The 16,395-nt window shown below is 39.9% G+C and overlaps 1 protein-coding gene across 1 annotated transcript in view; it reads right to left on the bottom strand.

Annotated features, from left to right (window-relative positions):
* CNTNAP5 (contactin associated protein family member 5) overlaps window positions 1–16,395 on the bottom strand; it is a 286,664-nt gene that overhangs the window by 143,375 nt on the left and 126,894 nt on the right. Inside the window, exons 4-6 of the mRNA XM_071562346.1 lie at window positions 11,000–11,147; window positions 3,380–3,583; window positions 1,049–1,233 (exon numbers count right to left, since the gene is read on the bottom strand). Coding sequence (XP_071418447.1) covers window positions 1,049–1,233; window positions 3,380–3,583; window positions 11,000–11,147 — 537 coding nt within the window. The remainder of the gene's footprint in view (window positions 1–1,048; window positions 1,234–3,379; window positions 3,584–10,999; window positions 11,148–16,395) is intronic.

Raw genomic sequence — 16,395 nt, 5'->3', positions numbered from 1 at the left:
TTTTAACAATTATCAGCCATAAGCACTGAACTGTTGGAGTGATATAAACTGCATGCTGCCACACTTTGGTCTCATCAAAGGGGAGCACACCAGCTTTGGGGCTTGTGGGCAGGCAAGATGTTTCCTCTGCTCAATCCTTCCTTGGCTGAGCTGCTCTGGCTCCCTAGATCAGAATGCTTTGCATCACATCCTGAGATGTGAAGGGACCTGGGTCAGAGCTAGTGGTTTTGAGAGTCACAGAATCACAGAATCACTGAGGCTGGAAAAAAACTCCAAGATCAAGTCCAACCCAGCACCACTGTGTCCATGACTATATCATATTCCACATACCTTTGGAACATTTCCAGGGATCATGATTCCATCACCTCCCCAGGCAGCCTATTTCCATGTCTAACCATCCTTTCAGTAATCATGTTTTTCCTACTATCCAATCTAAACCTTCTCTGGCTCAACTTGAGGCCATTTTCTCTCACGCTGTCACTTGTTACTACGGAGAAGACACCAACTCCCAGCTATTACAACTTCCTTTCGTTCTGAGGGTCTTCTGTTCCTAGTGGGAATAGTTACCTGCTCATCTCTATTTGGAGCACTGTAATCTGAGCCAAGTAGTGCCTCGTCAGAGAGATAATTCGAGGCTGATATTCCCATGGTTGTGTCAATCAAATGCAGGAATTTTGCACAATGTGCAAACAAAATCATATTGAAGATGATGACATAGCACCTCTCCATACAGATAACGGCAGTTGCTCCCTAAAGACTGGACTAGAACCCTTTTTGTTTAGTTCAAAGCCTGCTGTACTTTGAAGTGTAAGGATAATCCAATGCATATTTGCACAGAGACTGGCCATTTTCTGAGACTGTCATATCTAGACTTCCACTGATACAGTTCATGCTTGTAAAGTATGAAAGGAGCTCTCAGGGAAAGAAATATTAAAAAAGATCTTTGCCGCAAAGAAACAGCTCATAGGGTGGTTCCTTTCCATCATATTCATTTTACACAAAATTCCTACCTCATCTCTCAGGTTAAAACCTAAAGGGCTTCACACACCTCATAATCAATATCCAAGTGATCTGAATCCCCCTTTGTTCGGAAATGTTGGGTGTGTTTGTCCACCGTGAAGTTCACTTGCTTGTTGAAACGTTCTATGAGAACCGAGTGCCAGTGCTGGTCATCCAGGAGGCTGCCCAGGGTGACAGATGTGTGGCTGTTACTGAAGTGCAGGTTGGAGTCCCCTGGAGTGGCATAGACAGGCAGAAGAGACCAGAGTTACCTCCAAGCCCTTAACTGAAGCCTGGGACTCAAGGGAAGCAGAGAGCAGAGCTCCTAGATGCAAATTGGAGCTCTGCCCACCAGAAATAGACCCTTTTCAAAGATTACCTTAGATTCTTCGGGCCTCTTATTCACATATATGTGTGTATAAGCACATGTACACATCTTTTTTCCCAGTGAAATCCTTGTGGTGAGCAAGGAGGTGGTACTGATGCTGCACCCACACATTGCTGCACACAGGATAACTGCTCTGCCTGTACCCTCGGTTCTGCCAGACAATTAAGGCCCTCGTGGTTTAACAGCTTTCTTCAGGTAGCACTGAAATCTCCTGTCTAGTCACATTAACAGACCACTCCTGACACCTCAGTGTCAACTACGTGTTTTCTGTATTTTAACAAGAAAATTGCACCTGTCCATTCTCACAGAAAAAAGAAAGTCAGTGAAGCAACAAGAGTGCAAAATGTTTTGTTCAGCTCAAAGAGATTCTTAAACCTAGCCCAGAACTCCAAAAGTATAGATTAAGAATCATAAAAATATTTAAGCCCTAACCCAATAATTTCAAGCACTCTTCTGTTTTCCAGCTGGCTACACATCTGAACACTTCAGAGCCTCTCACTGAAAGGAAATATGTACTTTTTTTATATTCCAGCAGAATGGAGAAAACATGTGCTCCAACACTGCCAAGAAAGATGGAAGCAGATTCAAGAATAGATATCAAAACCTTTGCCCATGACATACGAATGCACACAGAGAACTTGAAATGGCTAAAATCTGTATATATGGGGCTACAACTGAAGAAAAAACCCAACTCATCTCAGAATATGTATTCACAACGTGGCTCTTGAAGAAGTTACATAATATAATTAATTGTACTATATTCTTATCCTAATCTGAAACATTTGTAAGAGGAGGACAAATCAATGGACTCGAAGATTCCCACATTCAGGGGTTGAGGATGAGGCTACTTGGTTCAAGTAACATCCAAATCAAAAAATGCTGCATTATCATTTTTACTCTTTGATGAAAATAAAGAAAACAGAAGTTGGAGACTAAACAATTAATGAGGTGACATTAAAAAAAATCCAGCAGCTATGGAAAATCACTACTGACTTTTAAAGCAAACATAATTAAGCACAAGGGGAAAAGTGCCCAATTCAAACCCCACAGTATGAGAAACATTGAATCATTAGGGACTGCTGAGGGCAGTATCATGGGTAACCCGCAGATGATGCTTGTGAAGATTCTGCAAGAAGGGTGGGAGAGGGGGTATGATCACACCCCCTCTGCAGTAGCTCCTGCCATTATCAATGGGCTTTTAGTGTACTCATCAGGAAAAAAAACAAGCATCCTTCTACAGAGAGAAATTACACCAGCCTTTTATCTGTCACTCTGACCTGACATGATCATACAGTGATGGCCTTACACATATTCATAGTTTTCAGGAAGGAAAGCATGCATAATGTTTTGACCAGAATGTTTTCATTAAAATTGTGTATTCTCAGCTCAGTTCTGAATCAATGTGTGAATGGAAACAAATTAGACACAAAACAAAAATAAACTTTTTGCAATCCAAAGCAAACTATGTATGTTATTCATGAAAATAATAATAAAAAAACCCAACAAAAACTCCCAACAACAACAACAAAAACAAAACAAAAAACAAAAACAAAAAAATCCAAACCAAAACAAAAGAACCCCCAAATGAACAAAACAGCAATGACAACAAAACAAAGTAGAGAAAGAATCAGAACTTTTTAGTTTTGGGTTTTTTTTTACAAAATCACTGCTTGAAAGCATTGTCACACAAAGGTCAAAAGTAGTCATTGAGCAGTTCAGCCTTGGTCAGCACAAGTTAGAATAGTCAAGGTATCTTTTTGGCTCAGCTACCATGTACTGCAAGACATCAATCAAGTCTATTCTCTTTTTCATTCTCTCTCAACTTTTCTGAGCACTATTTTAGCTATGAGCTGTCTAAGGCACACAGCATGTTCTGTTGATATCACCTAGAGCTTCCAGATACTGTCTAATATAAACAATAGATTAATAAAACTAAACCAAGACAATCCTTGTTACAATAACAGGTGAACCAATAATCCTAACTACCCTTACCCAGATTGATGTGCAAGGAGAGCTTCCCTTTCTGCAGTTCCAAGGTAATATAGTCCCCACGCTGTCCTTCTCCATGGAATAAGACACCATCTCCCTGCATGCTCTTGAACTTCAAGGAAACCACATCTTTGAATGTGCTCATAAGCTTCTGGTTGAACCTGTAGAGAAGTGAACTTCTGCCATCAAAGTCTGCAATATCTGACTCTGGAAGAAAGAAAGTGAAAAAAAGACAATGTCGTAAGTGTGCATCCACAAGACATACAGGTCATTTGGGCAATCACATTTCATCCGTTTGCAGTCCTCTCCCTCTGTCTGGGGAAAGAGAACACTAGGATAAAACCAGAACTCCTCTGTGCTTGCCTTCCTCATGCAAGACTTTTCTCTCACTTAACTTTTTAGAATATAACAGGTACACTCCATCATATTCGGATCTCCAGAACATCCCTTGACGCTTTTGCTGTTCATCTCAACCACATTCAGGATGTTATTCATTACTTTGAACACTTCAATACTTGCTCCACTTTTGTAGCATCACAAGTGTCTGTTGAGCTGTTCCTGCACATCAGCCATGACTGCATCCACCTCTGCATTCAAATAAACATCATCTTAGCCTTCGAGGGTTGGCTGCTTGCTTGTGATGGGCATTTACCAGCCATGTTTCTGCATGCAAATTGAGTAGGCTGGCAGGAATAGTCAAATATCAATTCAAAAAGCTTTTGAAGGGATTTCATTGGATCTGGGAATCTAAACTGATTATACACCTTTGAAAGGCCTATTAGAAACATATTTTGCCCTTCAGCCAGCCTCTAAGAGCCCAGTAGCTGTGATGGGAAACAAGCCTTCAATTCCTCAAGTGCAATTAATGTTTTCTTTGGCAACAGTAGCTGGTAGTACTTTTTCCACTTTGTAAAGTGGTCTTTTAAGCAAAATGTATCTTTTAATAAATTTCCAAAATATACATATGTGGGTATATAACCAGAATATTTCAGGTAGCTTTAAATACATTTAATTCACATGTTGCATACAAACACCTGACTGACATACATAAATTCAATTCCAGTTTCTATCCAACTGCATTTTGGCACAATTTATGCATAAAATATCTACCTGTAAACAGTGACTTTGTCAATTGGTATTTCCCGTTGTTAAGAAGAATATTAAAAATCAAGAATGCCAGACAATGAAGAATCTGAACAAGGGTTTACTAAGCTACGTAACTACTGGGATACATGAAAAAGGACAAATAATACCTTCCCAGTACCCAAGAAAAAACAGCACAGACTATCACTGATTGTAAAACACGTGTTTTAATGATAACCCAAAGCTGTAAGTTTTCCACTTCCTTCTGAAAAATAGCTGAAAGATCCATACAGTCAGTAACTGTATTGTAATAAAGTCAGTGATTTAAGTCACTTAAGCTCCCTTGAGAATTCTTCTTTTTAAGCATTAACAGTAGTTTCATCTGCTCCTCTTTAAAATACAGAAATAATGAAGAGTTTTGGGGGGAACAGGGTTAACCTTTTTTTTCTCCTAACTGCACCAAATTTCAAGTGATTTACAATTAAAAACTATTATAAGGTCACAAAATAAAACACCTGTAATGATTTGTTACCATGGAAACTACCATAACTTCCACCTGTCAGCATGACAATTTGTACAGAAGTTTGATGGCACAGTTACAACCTTGCAGGGAGCTCAATACTTAAATTTTATGCAAAATTCTCTAAATCCAAAACCAACTTCATTCCAAATCAGAAGGCAACTGATTATTTTTTATGAAAATAAAACTACAAAGAAACTAAGTCCTGGAGAAAATTCATTACAGACTAAGCTAAGACCAAATTCTTATCTGTGATGGCAGAATTGTAACATTCTGTTTAGCATAATTTGTGGAACAGTTTCTATTTTAGGAAGTATCATGAATATTCATGACATTTGCTTTTATTGTTTTTAACTTCTGAATTAGGTGTTCGGAAACAGCTCCTTCAGAATTGCTGTTTTCTCTGTATTGACACCTTGAATGCCAGTTTCCATAAAGAGAATTAAATTTGTAGTTTAGCTCTTATGAATTTCCATTAAGCACTTCAACTTGTTTATAGTAAATCACAAGTGTACTATAAAAATGTTTTCATTTCAACACAGGCAGGAATTAGAAAATAGCTTACAAAGAATTTACAGCCTTTGATTTCTCCAGCATTTTGCAGTTAAAACAAAGTAAAAAACAAAGCTACTGTAAGAGCAAGGGTGCCCAGACTCAATGTTGGCCTGAGAGCGCCCCTTCTGTAGTTCCTCTTAAGATCCAAGGCTTCAACCAGTCTCAATTCACACTTCAGTCCTTGCTCTTAACTCTCCACTAAGATACAGAATAGCCTGATTCCTTGAAGAGCTCTACTGACATGTACAGAGTACAATAGAAAGGAAAACCTGCTTCTAAAAAGTTCTGCTCCACTAATTATCAGTTGTTAATACTTTGGCCAATAAATAGCCCTGAATGAAATGGGAAGATGTCAAATAAATGCCAACCCTGCAGCCAAAAGTCATTAGTGGTAGTTTGCATGACAACAAATCTTTGACTTCCTATTAAAAACAGCCATTCCAGAAAACCTGCTTAGTGTTTGCTTAATGTTTATTTAGTCCCTGTATGTCCATAATCCACTTTTAGCAAGAGAACCAGGATTAGAAATGTTTCACTTCTCAGTAAAAACCATAATAACTACAACACAACATAAAATTTCATTCTGCACTGCCCGCTAGTTTACTTAAGCCCCCTGAAGACAGACTTCACTCAGTCTGGGTTCTTTCCTACACTGTCCTCATCAACAAGGCTGTTGACAGGCTGGGAGCAATATGAGAGCACAGAGTTTACTGTGCAGCAATCTACTCCCAGAAGCAGAGAGGATGTACATTCATACTCAAAAAGACACTCCTAATGATTTTGGACAAAGTGAACACTTATGTGGCAAAGATATTCTACAACAGGAATAACTCTAGGAAGAGTTGCCATGTGAGACAGAAACTTGGTCTTGCACTTGCACCCATGAACAGAAGCTTTAACTTCTGGCAGAAGAGAAGAGGACCACTCCTGGTCTGAACAGATGCCTGCCCTGGACCATCACAGCTTACTGGCTTGAGTGAGCCTAAAGCAATCTCCACCTCCCTCTCCAAACCCCTCTCCGACAAGCAATGCAAGGGATGAATGGGGATGTGCACTTCAGAGGTGACCATTCTGGTATGCAGCTTTAGCCCTATCACAAATCCATGATTCTTGGAAAGGAATTATTTGAGTATTTAACTTATGCATTTGATCACAAGAATTCTACTGGTCAATGATCATGAGCTATTAAGCAGTTCTTTGCAATGAATTCTTTTTTTATGTTATAAAAAGACAAGGGAGAGGATGTAGGAAGGTTAAAAAAAAAAGAAGAAAAAAAAAGAGACAGAAAAAAGATCCAGTAAAAATATCATTTAATCATATTCCCTAAAGCAATGACAGCAAAATATGAGATATCAGTCCTGAACTGCAAATGAAGAACTCTGCTCTCAAAAGCAGAAGACAGTCTGTCTCACACCCTATCGTTGTTTCTCCTGTAGTATGCCATCCTATTAACTTCATATACACCCAGTTCTGCTGATGCTGTTAACCAGTTATAGAATATGATCAGCATCCTCAATGCAGCTATATATCCTATAAAAGCAATTGTGTCAGCAGATATTTTCTCCTGTGCTAAGCTAACAAGACTTTTCCTAAGTAGAAAGTTATATTTGTCTCCCCTTGCCACCTCCAGCATCAAAAGCAATTGGTTTGCCATTTGTCTGAGCACATCCTCTGCTGCAGCTCTGCTTATCTGTAACAATCACTACTGAAGCCACTGCTGCAAAGGGACAGCAAGAGCTTACACACACTTCTGCAGGAAACTTTCCTTTCAACTTACCATAAATTCTTTCCTGGACAGGAAACACAGCATATGTTTTCAGATCTAGATCATCTCCTTTCTATTTCAGTAACTATTTTGAGGATGCAAGATGGAATATTTTCAGAAACTTCAAGTAAATTTAGTTAATTTTCATTTAAATACAAATTTTCTCTGTAAGAAAATACACAACAATTAGCACATGTGAATCCCAGTGTAATTGTGAATTCCAGCTTATTGGATGGCACTGGAATGCCTCACCCACAGGAACTTCAATCTGTATGGGATAGGATCAGGCACAATTACAATCTGAAATAGCTTACTGTTAAAAACATATTTTCATGTTCCAAAGAAACAGTATCAACTGGCACCCAATTAGAGGGGGAAAAGAAAAGGAGGGAGGGAAAAAAAAAAGGTTGTTATTTGACAGGGACGTTATGGGAATAAATACATAGTAAATTATTTCCAGCAGGAGCAATAACCAATGGCAAGTGCCATTCATCAGCACAGTGCCATCACATGTTGTTAGGTGCTTTGGCACCTAATGTACATAGAATGATTTGCTCAATGTATTCTGTTGCTGTGTCCTGGCAGAACGTTTGGTGACTTAGAAGACCTGATGCCTTTCAGGTACCCCCTACAGAACAGTCATCATTGAGAGCTGCATTTGCAAAATACAGCACAAGACTGTTCCTGGGAAATCTAGAGCAGAGGAGAGTCATACACAGATAAGAGAACCTTCCACTGCCACAAGACTGCCACATTCACATAAAAAAAAACCACCAGAGAAGTCACAAACCTCTCCTGCAGTTGTCAGCTTTTACTCAAATATGCGAGGTTAAAAAGGAGCTGATGTGAGCAGAGACCACCCAAGGAACCATATACTGCTTTGCACATCCTGGTGTATCACAGAGAGGTACTCAGCTGCGTGTCTGGACATATTTCCAGGGTTCTAACAAATGTGCAGTAGCATATGAAATTCATCTGGTCTAACCTGTCCATGTCCCCAGACTTCTGTTTCAACCAACCAGTGGATGCTGCCACTCACAAAAACGATTACCAGCTCACCTTGTAAACCAAAACTTTATTTCTACAGTTTTCTGCTCTGGATATCAATATAAAGCAACTCTTTTCTCAGATCAGGTGCTGCACTTCAGGAGCAACTTTTCCTCGTAAGGTGGAATGGACAGACAGTAGTCCAGCAACATCTGAATTTCACCTGCTTCTGCAACCAGGCTAAGATGCAGAAATTACCCAGATCCATTCATGCATATTTGTGCAAAATTTCATTCACATGTGTTCTCTATGAACATATTCTCCTTTTTATCTCACATTTTAGGACTGAATCTGAAACTAAAATGCTGGTGCAAATTCTTTCTTCAACTTCAGTGGACTTAAAATCAAATACTGAGGGTTTGTTTACCTATAGAAGCCTTTAAGTCATTCCGGCAGCTCAAAGAGGATTGGACATAATGAGGAATCAGCCTCCTTGTATCAACTGAAGTCTTTGTCACAGACAGGTGTCAATAATGCTGTTTCTTGTCCCAGTCTCACCTCCCTTCTTTCATATACACACAGACACTTGCATGAAGATGGTGCACATTGAGGATACTTGTTCTTTAAGATGTTTCCTTCCTGGCTTGTTCAACAGCCTGTCTCTAGTAATTTAGGTTTTGTAACTTTAAAAACCTTTTTTTTTCAGATTATTAATATATTTCTTGTGCTAGAATTTAACATTGTGGATGTATCTCTGCGCTATCAACATTACTGAATGCAGTTATGTAGGTGTGCACCAGCTCAGGATCTGGAGCAGATATTCTGTCAGTATAACACTAAAGCTGACATTTTATAAATGATCAGACAAGCTTTTGTACAGTGCTGTAAGTGTCTGGATTAGGAGTAGCCAAGACAGTGAAAGCAAATACTGTAAGACAGGTATTGCTTGACATATGCAATTTGCCAGAGAGAAATTTGAATGGCACATTTGTATAAATGGAATGAATATTTCAACACTCTGTAAAACTTTTATGAAGCCCTTTATTTCTTTTCTTTAATCCCATACCTTAATTCTGCACAAGCACTTTTATTTCCTGTAACCTCAGGGTACAGGACAAAGATAAAGACTTGGATGATAGCACAAGGCAATTCAGCCTGTGAGTGACTCTGAAATCTTCTTTGTATCATAGAAAATACATGACATGAAAGTAGTGCTCATATAGTGTTCATGTAGTATATCACATGGACTAGCACCAAAACAAATTCAGCCACAAAAGTTTCAACCTTCGGTTCAAATTCTATTATCTCCATGTCTGTTTGGACTATAACTCTTCCTTGCAGAGGTTCAGGCATCATTAACAGAAGAAATCTCTCAAAAATAGATTAAATGGCTGCTTTGAAATTGTGCCATCAAAGGACAGCTGATTTTGAATTACAGGTTTCAGTTTACATGTTCACTGGCATGCCTGGAAAGTCTCTGGCCCTAATGACTAAGCATCCAGACCAGGCTGTACTTAAATGATAGTCCCTACTGCCTGAGCATCAAAGTAGGTGGAGAAACAGCATTTAAAAGAAACTGAACGGATCTTACAGACCTACGTACAGACCATAACAAGGATCTTCCTGTAAAACCATCAGAATCAGTCCTAAGGTCTGAATGCAGTGATGAGGCCACCAAGAGTCCTGGAGCTCTGTCTCAGATCAATGGGGTCATATGAATCACAAAGTTTAACAAACTTCTCTCTTTGATTCTGCTCAGATGAGTTTGTCTCCCATATGTGTTTATGCTTATTCTCTTACAACCCCTTTTCTGCACCTGGAAGGAACACATAAGGACCTAAGCTAAATGAGGAGATTTACAATAGTGTCACGTGATGGTGACTTGTGCTACACAACGTTGAACTTACTGGCAAAACACTGCTAATTCCCTGAACTCTCCCCAGCAAAATCTCACCTGTCTCCAGCAGTGTCTCAAGTCACATTTGATCATTTCACAAATAAATCTACACTTACCTGAGAAACAAATACTAACTGGACTTGTGCTTCTTCATGTGTGAACTTTTGTTTTGTGCAAGGGAGCAACACTGGTTTCTTTTGCTTTATATTCACACTCTTCCATGGTGATATGTCACACATCTGGAGCACTACACCAAGATATGTGGCCAAAATGCTCCAAGGCAGAAATATCTGTAGGCTGCCCACGTGACAAAGGGCTACAGACCATGTCTTAGAGGATCATCGTGACGTGGTAGCAAAAGAAAGCACTCATGCAAAAGTAGTTAAAGCAGCAGAGAAGTTCTCTGCACACTCAAGCTATAAACTCATCAGCCGCAAATACGAGATGCACAATCTGCAGCACTTCCCTCAACAACTAATTAACTTGCCTTAAAAACAAAAATGAACTGTTTAAACAAATATAGCCCTAAAAAGAACCCAATTAGCTTTGTGCCCTCCAGCATCTGACTGCCTTGTACTCACAAGAAGCAGCAAATTGCTCTGTGGTGGGCTCAGCTCAGAAAGCTTCAGCAGCTGAGATAGATGGGCCAGCACATCCTTTGGCAAAACAACAACAACCTCTGAAAAAAATTAGTGATGGCAATGCATTCAACACTACATTTTAACTCATAAAAACTGTACTGGACTCTTCCAACTGCCCTGACAGCATCAAGAAAAAGCTCTTTGAGAAAATATTGGTTAAGATATAGCCACTTACTATAGGAGCAGCCGAAGACCTCAACTCTCAGTCCTATCCGCCCACCGACATTCCACTTCTGAGGGACAAAGCGCAAGAAACGAGCTTTCATGGAGTGCAGCAGCTTGTGATGAACGACACTGTCAGCGTTGCTGTTCCCTGTGAAAACCTGGAAGGACAGAGAGCCTTGGTGAGACATTTAGCAACAAGAGGTGAGTGCGGTCCACTGAATGAAGGCTGTGAACTGCCAACCCTCTTCTCAATTCTTAGTCTCAAAAATTACTCAAAATCATTTAAATTTGTCAAGTTTTCTTCTAAGTGCTGCATCTCTTATGGAGGAAAATGAGAGAGACAGCAGCACACATAGCACCTCAGCAGAGTAGAGGGATGTACACAGGGACTTAAAAAAGCAGATTGTAGATGGGGATGCTACAGAAGATGCTGCACAATTTCTCCCAACCCAGGATATCCCTGTGCACTGTAATACTCCATCAACCCCCAGAATACCCACAGTCCTTTCAGCATAGTGAAGGACAGGGCCCAATTTAGCCCGTGATGACTTAATGCGTAGAAAATGATGGTCACAAGCAAATAATGTTTTCCAGAGTCTGGGAGGACAAACAGGACCATGTATACATTGATATTCAACAGAGAAGTCAAGCAAGACGGGAAGAAATGAAAGGCTCAGTCAGTCCAGAGGAGAATCAGCATTTCGCCCATGTTTGCACCTGAGAGAGTTAAAGCTTGCAAACAATAATAACTTTTTTGCCTACCTATACTCTTAGTTGCCTGCAACTGCAAGCCAAAATCAATGACCCTAATCCCTATTATCACTTAACAAGAGGAAATTCTCTCATGGATGAAGAATGACCAAGGGATTTCAAAGATATACCTTAAGACAAGCATTCAAGCTGTATTCCAGCATGAACCATTTTCCATTTATCTTTACACACTTACTCTGTACTATTGGGCCAGGAATATCATAGACCTCCCGCAATCTTCAGAACATTTGAGTAACTCAGCTAGGACTGAAATTTGAAGCTAACAGTTTCGTAGAAGGTGAAAACTGAAGACAGAAGTTACAAAAAATAATCTCATAGGAGAGCCATATTTGTAAAAGAGGTTCTTTGCTTCGTAAGTATAAAATTTTAGCAGAAAAAGTTGCACCAGTTTTAAATGCTTCTGCAGTTCAAAAACTGACACCTTTCACCTACACAATGTAACTGTGACCACAGATTGGAATAAACCCATTAAAGCAGACCTACAATTAATTTTTGATGGCTGGGGGAAAGAGATTAAGTGTTTCACTTCCATTCAGGAATAAAAGGACTAATTAGAAACAGTTTAAATTTTTACTCAAATGTAAGCATTCCACCTGTTTTCCAAATTTTATTATAAATAAGAGAGTTACAGGTGTAAAACTTCAAGTTCAGTGTACCCTTGTTTTACTAAAACCAGCATTCAATTGTTACATTAAAATTATATTCAATAAAAAGTATCCTAGAACATTTCAATAGCACAGCCCTTCAAAACTGTACCAGCTGTCCTGTGGATGGATGAACACCTGCCTGCCCATTGGAAGTGGTGAAGGAATACCTTGTTCCACTTGCCTATGTGTGTGTGGCTTTTGCTTTACCTGTTGAACGGTCTTTAATTCAACCCATGGGCTTTCTCACTTTTAATCTTCCAATTCACTCCCCCATCCTACCTGGGGAAAGTGAACAGCTGTGGCGGCTCAGTTAATGGCTGAGGTTAATCCATGACAGATCTGTAAAATTATGTTTCTTAGGAGCTTATCAGGCTTAAACGGGCAAGAAATTTGGCTATCTCAATTGTCCTCAAAGCTTTGCTTATCCTGAACCTCTACTTCTGAACTTTTTATGCACAAGAACTTGCTTTCTACAAGTAGTACATGAGGGTTAACTAACCTCTCACAAATTAAGCTATATTATATGACTATATTTTTTTTTTGAATGGCAATTCTTGTTGATCTTAATTCAAAGTTAGCCACATACAGCAGTTTTAGCAGCTTTGTCCATTAGATATGAAGAGTGGCACAAGTAGCACTTTTGGATGTTCTGAGCATACTCACATTGCTTTCCCCACATAGGATCCAAATTCAAATTCCAGCAGAGAGTCTTTCAGATTTTTTCCCTTACATTTCAAGTGAAAAATTTGTTCTCAGTAATGAAATTGCCAGCAGAGAGTAAGCCTCACAGTGAGAGCTGTGGCAGTGCTCACGTTGTTAGTGAGACACTGGATATATAAGATGCATTAAGTGGAATGTGTTGTTCTCTGTTTGTTTGCTCTGAAGGCTCATGTTCTTGGAATCCTGTGATTAGGTAAACGTTTCACCTTTCATAAAATAAAAAAGAAAGAAGAAAAAAGAAGAAAAAGAACAGAGGTGGAGCAAAGAGTTTCCAATCCTCCCAATTGTGAGGACTGGATTGCTTAAAATGCAGTGATTGGAGTGCAAGTAAAGGAGAAAATTAAGAAACAAAAGAAAAAGTGCACCTTAATATAGTAACCTAGTGAAACAAGGGTCTGTGGTTTTTTCTCATAGTCCTCTCATACACAAGCCTGTCAATACTGCACATTGCATGACAAGACCACAAGGTAATAATTTTTTGGTTTATATAACCTCCAAAACATTTGGGGAGAAAGACCAAGTTGAAAAGCACATCACCACCAGATGTATCTTCTTGCAGTTACAAAGAAGTAGGATATTTGCAAATACCATTGTGTGCTGACAGCCCACAAATTCCTGCTTGAAAGGCAGGTAGGAATGCAGCCCTTGAGGCCACACAGCAAGATGCTGTGATCAGTGGCTCCTCCTGGCTGCTGGAAGACTGTACAGGCAGTTCAAAATTACCTGTAGCTGCTAGTAAGGGCAGTCTTGACACCTGACAGGGCAAACCATCTGTAAAGACATTTCTTGCAAAGCTTGTGCAAGCAAGAGGCATGAGTGTTAGCAGACACAGAGGCTGTCTCTGCCTCCAGGCAGATGGGATGTCCAGCACACTTCAGGGACTGCCTATGCCATCAAAGCAGGCTGTGGTTTTGCCAGGTAAAACAGACACAGCTGTACCCCGACCACTTGTAAGCTGATGCAGATGTCTACTCACAGGCATCTATACTAGGTAGTTTCCCTCAATACCCCAAGGAAGAGGCAGAATTACCCACATCCAGCCTGCAGATCAGTTCTCTCAAAACGTGATGTGCCAATACATTAAAATGTCCTTCCCACATTGAAACAGTCACATTTGTAAAAAGAAACTATTCAGAAGTGCAATACATCCTTTACAGCACTTTTTCTCAAGCTTCTCTAATAACCAAAAAGCTAATGACACTTTTGGGAGCAAGAAATCCATCGGCAGTGTTCTATCCATTGATCTGCACCTATGAGATGGTTCTGTGTGCAGCTGGCACATCACTGCTTGCTGCTAACTGCTGGGCGTCACTGTGTATGCCTTTGGGATTGCTTTGATTTTCGCTTCCAACTCCCACTGCTATACAGATCACCTTCTGATGCTTTATGGACCACCTGTGGGCTGTAGACCATTGATTGAATAACAGCAATTGCCACAGATGGTCACTTGAAAACTTAGATCCACAGTTGACACAGAAATAATCCATCCATTAAAGAAGATGAAACTGGGATGCAGTACCAGATTTCATATCCTGGGAGGTTCAAATATTGATTAACAGTAAACTTATTGGTGAGAATGGCAGAAATATGTCCTCTTGAGAAACAGCCTCTATTACAACTTGTTGATGATAAAAGGATTAATTCCCAGGAACAAAATGACGAACAAGTGTGGAAAACAAAGCACGTACATGCCATTTCCCATGCAACACAGTTGCTCTGGGAGGGAGCATAACACTGAAATCTGTCTTTTAACAAGCCCTGCACATGCAACAGACTGATGATTTACCTGGGAAATTCTGCTTCTGGCATTCTATGGGGCTTATAAATCAAAAAGCTCCATTAGTGCCAAATATTACCACCATCTTCTTGAAGGCAAAAGCTTTCCCCCAGTGCCAGCGGCTGCAAGGTTAACAGCTTGCCATGAGCAGGGCAGCCTCTCAGACCAAGCTTGTTTCACAATGCCTGGCTGCACCGTGCTCTGCTGTGACACAGACCATGGCATCACAGTAATATTTTATGAGGCTTTTTTTATGAGCCAGCAAAGGCAGGTCCCACTGGCACGAAGAGGTGAGGTAAGAGCAGCTGCAGTGGTTTGGAGTAGGGTCCAAACAGCTCAGTGCTGCCTCTTTGGCAGCAGCTGTCAGTATGCAGGGAAGAATGAGAATGAGACAAGCATATCCAACACTTTTCCCAGTGCTCAACTCATCTAGCTCATGGATTACAGTGAAGTAGAACTCTAACTCTAATAGAATTCTAACTTAAATGAAAAAGAAAACTTTCAAAAAAAGTTTAAATGTCAAAACGACCATTGATACCTGGAATTTGCATGGATGACTTCCTCAGGAAAAACAACAATTCAAATAAATTGCCTATTTTTACAACTCATTTTTACATCCCTTTTTCAAAGGGATCCCAAAAGCTTTTCAAGAGCAGTTCAGGAAAATGTCACGCAACTGTGGCGAAATATGACAGTTGTTTGATAACCCTGCAGACACACATTTATTTCTTTACCTCATGCATTAATTCAGAGCTATGCCAGATAATAGCAGTGAGATCTGATGTGCCTTAGATCACCCTTTGGCCAAACTCTTAGATTGGTCTCCACCTTCAGACAGAGAAGTGGAAATTGGATGCAAGTGAAGTGCGTGCTCATGAAAGCCCAGTCAATTCAAAGGACAGGATCAGATAGGACTTTATCTCAGTCTCCCCCTGCACCAACTCTGTGCACACCAAATGGCAACTTATTTACAGATCTGCAGAAGGTGGTTCCCATAATGGCTCTGCTGAATACATTTTGCTCTCCCACTTTGTTAGGCAGGTAATGGGATGGGTTCAAAATGAGTATGCAAGCAGAACACTGGCACAATCATCAGCCTTGAACGGTGAGCAGGCAGACCTGAGGTTAACTACCTTCTAGGGGAGATATTTTAAGACATATTGAAAACTCTCATTTCTGCCACAGTAACTCCGATGAACTGAGTTGAGGGAAAAAAATAATCAGATTATAAATGTGCAGAGGGCATATAACACAGATGTTAGCAATTTACAATGTTCCAATCTTTACTAAAAGAAATACAAGCATAGAAAAGAGCATTCCACCTTCAAATCTCACTTGTGACATCACAGTATGCTGCTTCCAGTGCCTAAAGGAAAAGCACGGAAGCACACTTAATTCAAGCTATCCACAGCTTAGTGAAGAAACCAAAGTGAGATAAAAAAGCAGCTAAGCCTGTCATAAATCCCAAAACTGCAATACTTAAGAGTAAAA

This window comes from Pithys albifrons, chromosome 8 (assembly GCF_047495875.1).
Source record: "Pithys albifrons albifrons isolate INPA30051 chromosome 8, PitAlb_v1, whole genome shotgun sequence".
NCBI lineage: Eukaryota > Metazoa > Chordata > Aves > Passeriformes > Thamnophilidae > Pithys > Pithys albifrons.
This window is presented reverse-complemented; position numbering and strand designations above follow the sequence as displayed.